The 8115-nt window shown below is 44.1% G+C and overlaps 1 protein-coding gene across 3 annotated transcripts in view; it reads right to left on the bottom strand.

Annotated features, from left to right (window-relative positions):
- The window catches only part of TANGO6 (transport and golgi organization 6 homolog), a 192976-nt gene extending 184861 nt beyond the window's left edge, over window positions 1-8115 (bottom strand). For 2 of the 3 annotated variants that reach the window (XM_040442922.1, XM_040442923.1), the window contains exon 1: window positions 7974-8114. In XM_040442922.1, the coding sequence (XP_040298856.1) occupies window positions 7974-8070 (97 nt within the window). In that variant the 5' untranslated portion in view covers window positions 8071-8114. Of the gene's footprint in view, window positions 1-7973 lie in introns of all 3 variants that reach the window. The other variant, XR_005780797.1, reaches the window with a different exon arrangement.

Below are 8115 nucleotides of genomic sequence, written 5' to 3'. Positions count from 1 at the left end.
AGAAAGAAAGAAAGAAAGAAAGAAAGAAAGAAAGAAAGAAAGAAAGAAAATTTGCATAACAAAATGTTAAAAAAATTTAAACTCCAACATATTTCATTGTAATTAGAATATCAGTAAGAACTGGGGCACCTAGGTGGCTCAGTCAGCTAAGCACCCAACTTTAGCTCAGGTCATGATCTCCTGGTCCATGAGTTCGAACCCCACGTCAGGCTCTGAGCTGACCATACAGAGCCTGGAGCCTGCCATGGATTCTATATCTCCCTCTCTCTCTGACCCTCCCCTGCTCGCACTCTGTCTCTCTCTCTCTCTCTCTCTCTCTGTCTCTCAAAAATAAATAAGCATTAAAGAAAAAAAAAGAATATCAGTAAGAACCACAGATTTATGTTTTGGTTTCTGAAAACCCACAAAGTTCCTAGCTCTAATAATTGAAAAAGTCTGGAAGCAATGACATCAGGGGTAATGAATATGCCTGTTACCCATATTGTGGTCTCTACCATTTCTCCTTAAAGAGAGCTGTTTTCAAGAACAGGGCAAGAAATGTATGAGTCTGAGACATCTTGTCATGCCTGTAAGGAAGGAACATAAACTACTCATTAAGAATAATGAGAATCAGGGGCGCCTGGGTGGCGCAGTCGGTTAAGCATCCGACTTCAGCCAGGTCACGATCTCGCGGTCTGTGAGTTCGAGCCCCGTGTCGGGCTCTGGGCTGATGGCTCGGAGCCTGGAGCCTGTTTCCGATTCTGTGTCTCCCTCTCTCTCTGCCCCTCCCCCGTTCATGCTCTGTCTCTCTCTGTCCCAAAAATAAATAAAAAAACGTTGAAAAAAATTTTTTTAAAAAGAATAATGAGAATCAGAAAAGTAAGAATTTTTCAGTACTTCTCTAAGATTGTCCAGGGCAAGCGTTCTGACCCACTAACATGAATATCTGGTTCCTTTAGCGAATATATACTTAAATAGGAAATAAGTGCTTTCCTAGTTTATCACCACCAACCATTAATATCCCTAAACAACCCCTCAGGGACTTCCTGCAACTTTATAAGATCTTTGAACCCAAACATGGGAAGCAAAGTGATTTCAAACAAAAGCTTTGTTTTTCAGGAGCCACTTAATAAAGTAGTCTCCTCTGCCCTCTACTGGTGAAGAACAAAATCTACTTGAAAATAAAGGCATCCCCTAAAGCAGCAGTTTTCAAAGCAGGGTACAGGGACTCAAGTTTTCAGGGGGTTCAGATTTTCAGGGACTCTGCAGGTTCCAAACTATTTTCATATTAATACTAGGCCATTATTTGCCTCCTACAGTCTCATTCTCTCATGAGTGTACCAAGTGTGAAAAGTTCATTCAGTTTAGGGGCACCTGGGTGGCTCAGTTAAGCATCTGGTGCAGTTAAGTGTCTGACTCTTGACTTCAGCTCAGGTCATGATCTCACGGTTCATGGAAACAAGCCCTGTGTAGAGCTCCGTGCTGATAGCGTGGAGCCTGCTTGGGATTCTCTCCCGCTGCCCCTCCCCAGCACGCATGTGCGTGCTTTCTCTCTCTCTCAAAATTAATAACCATTAAAAAAACAGATTCCATATCGTAACTAACCTTTAAGAAATTACCTCTCGTTCAGTTTTAGCACAGTATGAAAAAATACAACTCTCTGAAAAGGCTATTGAGTTCTTCCTTTTCCAACTACATATCTATGTGAGTCTAGATTTTCTTCATCTGTTCCAATCAAAACAACCTATCATGACAGATTGAACAGAAAAGCAAATACAAAAATCCAGCCGTCTTCTAGTAAGCCAGACATCAAAGAGACTTGCAAAAATGCAAAACAATGCCACTCTTCCTGATAAGTTAACTCTTGATCACTACACTACACTATGCAGCCTCGAAATGTTACTGTACGTACCACGTAAAACTACATCACTATCACACTTCAGGAAATGCTGCCCTTATGGACAGCATTATGGATTCTTCCCAATCACCAATTTGAATGCCTATGCTTTGTGACATTTAAAAGCAGACTTCACAGTTTGTGTGGAACTTTTTATTATGCTCAAAGTGCAAAGCAATATGGCATGCAAGATTAAGTATGGTACATCTTCATTATACACAGATTATCAGATTTTCCAGCTCCTTCCCCACAACATATTCAAATTCAATGATAGAATTTGGTCTATATTTAACATAGAAAGATATTTTTTAGGAAAACTATTGCTGAGATGGCCTCCATTTCTTACACACAAAACTTCACTAAAATCGACAAATCCCTTTCAAATTCTGCTTAGCACATTTCTTAACAACCCAGGTGGTGAAACTATTATTTGCCCCATGATTGACAATAGAAATGGAAGGCAGAGGAGAACACGCTTAATGCAGCAGAACATCTGATGCCTCACAAGTGAAAGACTATTGGCATCTCCCTTCCTTTCTATATAATTCCCACCGAGACCGAATTCCTCCTCCTCTTGCAGCCTTCCACAGCTCCACTCAGGGGTGACTCCTCTATCCAACTGCCATCTGCACTAGCCTCTCACCATTAGTGTGATCCTACTGTGTGAACTATCTCTTCATCTACATGCACACTACCATCTCCCCAAAAGACAAGATACTTGAGAGCACACATTTTTATGTAATTTTGTTTCTCCAAGAGCAGTGAGGACAGACTATTATATACAGATGACTCCCAGCGCATATTACCTCAAAGGGAGTCAATTTAAAAAACTGTTTTAACGCTTATTCGTTTTTGAGAGTGAGAGAGACAGAGCATGAGCAGGGGAGGGGCAGAGAGAGATGGAGACACAGAATCCAAAGCAGGCTCCAGGCTCTGAGCTGTCAGCACAGGGCCCGATGCGGGGCTCGAACTCGGACTGAGAGATCATGACCTGAGCTGAAGTCAGACGCTTAACCGACTGAACTTAACCGACTGAGCCACCCAGGCACCCTTCATGGGGAGTCAATTTAAAGACAGATCAGGGGCACCTTGGTGGCTCAGTTGGTTAAGTGTCTACCTCCTGATTTTCGCTCAGGTCAGGATCTCATGATTTGTGGTTTGAGCCCCCTATAGGGCTCTGTGCTGACAGCGTGAAGTCTGCTTGGGACTCTCTCTCTTCCTCTCTCTCTGCCCTTTGCCACTCACACTCTGTCTTCCTTTCTCTCTCAAAATAAATCAAATACTTTTTTTAATGTTTATCTATTTTTTGAGAGACAGAAAGAGACAGAGCGTGAGCAGGGGAAGAGGAGAGAGAGAGGGAGACACAGAATCTGAAGCAGGCTCCAGGCTCTAAGCCGTCAGCACAGAGCCCAACCCAGGGCTCAAGCCCACAAACCATGAGATTATGACCTGAACCAAAGTCAGACGCTCAACCGACTGAGCCACCAAGGAGCTCCAAATCAAATAAACATTAAGAAAAAAAAAAAAAAAGACAGATCAAAAAAAGTTTAATCTAGCTGCATGTAATTTTAACCAGTACTTTCACCCTAACTCCTCAATACATCAGGGACATCTGAATACTCATGACGCACAGGTATTTTTTAATTCCCTCAGCAAGTGATATGATAAAACAGCAGGCAGATGCACACAATATATAGTAGACTCTATGTGCAAAATCATACCATTTTACCACAGTACTTATCCTTTTTCAAATAGGAATGCCTGTATTCCTGTATGTTAAGTGAGCACATGTATGTGACTCCACAACACTCTTGGAGATTTAGAGAGGTCTTCTATAAACGTGTTTTGTGTATGTGTGCTTTATGATAGATGATTACTTCCAGAGTTTTTGCTTATTTAACCTTGTTCTCAGTCATTTGTAGATAGTTGCAGTTACTAGACAAGTGACCTCTTTAACTTGCTTAATTAGCAAGTTAACTTGCTTAATTAGCAAGTTAAAACTGTCTTTTGCAGTTTTCTTCTTCACTGGGGCAAAGTAGTACAGTTATACTATAGTGGAAGGTACCTGAGCTTAAATCCTGGCTCTAGCCAACCCCCCGCCTCCCACAAAAAAAGTATCCAAAACATATAAAGAACTTACACAATTCAACACCCAAAAAACAAATAACCCAATTTAAAGATGGGCAGAAGGGGTGCCTGGGTGGATCAGTCGGTGCCTGGGTGGATCAGTCGATTAAGTGTCTGATTTCAGCTCAGGTGGTGATCTCACAGCTCATGAGCCCGCTTTGGATCTTCTGTCCCCCCCTCTGTCTCTGCCCCTCCTACTCTTGTTCTCTCTCTCAAAATAAATAAACTATAAATAAATAAATAAATAAATAAATAAATAAATAAATAAATAAAAATGGGTAGAAGACGTGAACAGACACGTCTCCAAAAAAGAACTGGGGGCGGCTGGCTGGCTCAGTCGGAAGAGTGTGCAACTCTTGTTCTCAAGGTGGTGAGTTTGAGCCCCATGTTGGGTATAGAGATTACTAAAAAAAATAAATAAATAAACTTAAAAGCAAGAAAAGACATCCACATGGCCAACAGACACATGAAAAGATGCTCAACATTGCTCATCATCAAGAAAATGCAAATCAAAACTACACTGAGGGGAACTTGGGTGGCTTAGTCGGTTAAGCATCCAACTCTTGGTTTTGAGACAAGAAGAAACAACAGGTGTTGCCGAGGATGTGGAAAGCCATCCTCGTGCACTGTTGGTGAGAAAGCAAACTGTGCAGCCACTGTAGAAAACAGTATGAAGGTTTCTCAAAATATTAAAAATAGAACTACCCTGGGGGTGCCTGGGTGGCTCAGCTGGTTAAGCATCTGACTCTTGGTTTTGTTTGGCTCAGGTCACGATCTCACAGTTCATGGGATCGAGCCCCACAATGGGCTCTGTGCTGACAGTGTGGAGCCTACTTGTGATTCTCTCTCCCTCTGTGTCTGCCCCTCCACCGCTCACAAGCTCTCTCTCTCTCTCTCTCAAAAATAAATAAATAAACATAAAAAAAATAGAACTACCCTATAATCCAGTTATCACACTACTGGGTATTTACCCGAAGAAAACAAAAACACTAATTCAAAAGGATATGTGCACCCTACTTTCATTGCAACATTATTTACAGTAGCCAAATTATGGAAGCAGCCCAAGTGTCCATCAATAGATGAAAGGATAAAGATGGATAAATATGGCTGAATATTATTCAGCCGTAAAAAAGAATGAAATCTTGCCATTTGCAACAACATAGATGGAGCCAGAGTATCATGCTAAACAAAACCAGTCAGAGAAAGACAAATACTGTATGATTTCACTCACGTGGAATTTAAGAAGCAAACAAAAAAACCCACAAGCAAAGGGGAAAAAGAGAGAGAGAGACAAACCAAGAAACAGCTGGAGCTAACAGTTCTCTTAGCTACAGAGAACAAACTGATGGCTACCAGAGAGGCCAGATGGGTAAAATAGGCGATGGAGATTAAGAAGTGCACTTATAATGATCACCAGGTGTTGTATGGATCTGTTGAATCACTATATTGTACACCCAAAAGTAGTGTAACACTGTATGTTAACTACACTGGAATTTTAAATGAAAAAAAAAAAATAGGGGCACCTGGGTGGCTCAGTCATTTGAGCTACTGACTCTTGATTTTAGCTCAGGTCATGATCCCCAGGGTCGTGGGATTAAGTCCTGTGCCGGGCTTCTCGTTTAAGAAGATCCGGCTTAAGATTCTCCCTCCCTCTTCCCCTCTGCCCTTCTTCCTCCCTCACACTCCTTCTCTAAAATTAAAAATATATATATTTTTTAATATTTGTTTAGAGAGCGAATGTGTGTGCTTTGTGTGCACATGCAAGAGGGAGAGGGGTGGAGAGAAAGGGAGAGAGGGAATCCCAAGCAGGCTCTGTACGGTCAGCACAGAGCTGGATGCAGGGCTAGATCTCACTAACCCAGGGATCAGGACCTGATGGTCCTGGGATGACTTGGATGACTGGGGAGCCTGGGTGGCTCAGTCACTGGAGCAACCGACTTGGGCTCAGGTCATGATCTCACAGTTCATCAGTTTGAGACCCATATCAAGCTCGTTGCTGTCAGCGCAAAGCCCACTTCAGATCCTCTGTCACCCTCTCTCTACCTGTCCTCTGCTCACACTCTCTCAAAAAGAAAAAAAAAAAAAAGAACATAAAAAAAAAAAAAAGAGTTGGTGCTTAACTGACTGAGCCGCCCAGGCAACAACTGCCTCCAAAAACCTTTTAAATAAAATAAATAAACTGTTTTAAATCCTGGCTATGATGCACCTGACTAGCTGAGTAGAGCATGCCACTCTTGATCTTGCAGATGTGAGTCTGAGCCCCACGTTGGCAGAGAGCCTACATAAATAAATTAAAAAAAAAAAAAAATCCAGTTCTACCACTTTATTAGACTGACATCGGGCAACTTCCCCATACCTGAGCCTTAGTTCCTTCATCTGTAAAATGGAATACAAAAAATATCTATGCTATGGAATTGTAAGGATTAAATAATACATGTAGGGGCACCTGGGTGGTTCAGTCGGTTAAGCTTCCGACTTTGGCTCAGGTCATGCATGATCTCACTGTTCATGAGTTTGAGCCCCCCATGGGGCTCTGTGCTGACAGCTCAGAGCCTGGAGCCTGCTTCGGATTCTGGGTCTCCCTCTCTCTCTGCCTCTCCCCGGCTCGCACTCTGTCTCTCTCTCAAAAGTAATAAATAAACATTAAAAAAATTTTTAAAAATATATATGTAAACAGCATATTATTGGGCCTGATACTTGGTAGGCACTGAATTACTATTACTTTTTTTTTTTTTTGAGAGGGAGAGAGTGAGAGGGCCCAAGGGAGTAAGGGGCAGAGAGAGACAGAGAGAGAGAGGGAGAGGGAGAATATCCCATGAAAGTCAGAGAAAGAGAGAGGGGAGAAGAGAAAGAGAGAGAGAGAGAGAGAGAGAGAGAGAGAGAGAGAGAGAGAGAGAGAAGCAGGGCTGACCCGAAGCAGGGCTCGAGCTCACTAACGGTGAGATCATGACCTGGGAGGAAGACAGATGCTTAACTCACTGAGCCACCCAGGCGCCCCTCAATGACTATTATTAATGACTTCTTTTCATTTCTCCCAGGTATGGTATAATGTTTGTGGAAGTTTCTGCATTTTGGGGAGTATCTTAAAATTTGAGACTTGAAGCATCACCTCATGGCCCTTCATGTACCTTACTTTGCTCACGAACAACCCCCTTCTTGCACATATACGGTCCCTATCTCTCGTGTCCTTTCTCCAAACTCCAGATAACATCAGAGGCTCCACACTTAATAATCTGCCTTGATTTGAGAAGGGAGTTCGGTAGACCTCGGCCCTAGGTCCGTGTTGTGCTCCTAATTTGCCCACATAATCTGTGCCAGGTCACTTCATCTCTTCAGCGAGCCTTAAGTGTCCCCAAGTGTAAAAGGAGAGCGCCAGGCTAAACCACCGCCATGGTCCCTGCAGATTCTAAATTGGGAAGATCTTGCCAACTCACCAGGAAAGATTACAAGTGACTGTAAATCCCTCCCACAGGCTGTAAATCCCTAAACGCTGTCCCCAAACCCAGCTCAAACGCCACTGCTTCCATCTTCTGCACGCCTCGCCATTCTGTACAAATCTCCAGCGTCCACATTAGACCCTGAACCCTCAGGAGGTGGGACCTCACTTAACGCGTCAGGAGCGCTACCCTCTCGGAAGCTCTTGCCGCAGTCCCTACCTCAGAGGGTGACAGTAAAGACTGAATGGAACCAAGTACCCAGGGCGCTTAACAGTGAGTGCCTGGCACAAGGTTGGCGCTCAAGAGACGTCGGTTACCATCAGTGTTCAGCAAATCCCATCCCCTCCTTGAGCTTCGGTTTCCTCAAGTAAAATGAGGCTGGACGGACAATGCCCAAAGCCCCCAGGAGCCTCAGAGCTGGGGGTCCCAGGGAGGGCCTGAGAGGCGCACGCTGCGGAAGGCAGGGCAGCCCGGGAAGACTGGTGGCCCTGAGAGTCCCGAGTGCAGCCCGGCGCCGAGATCCGTCCTCTCACCTCCCGGGCTCAGCAGAAGCTTCAGCGCCTCCAGAATGCTCTCCAGACCGCACGTTGCCAGAGCCCCGCTGCCCGCGACCGGTCGGCGGGCCGCCATGACTGGAGTGGAACGCGCCACTAGCGACCTGCTCAATCGCCTCTG

This window comes from Herpailurus yagouaroundi, unplaced genomic scaffold (genome assembly GCF_014898765.1).
Source record: "Herpailurus yagouaroundi ecotype Mexico unplaced genomic scaffold, PumYag 190, whole genome shotgun sequence".
NCBI lineage: Eukaryota > Metazoa > Chordata > Mammalia > Carnivora > Felidae > Herpailurus > Herpailurus yagouaroundi.
Note: the sequence above shows the minus strand (reverse complement) of the source record. Positions and strands in the feature narration are given on the sequence as shown.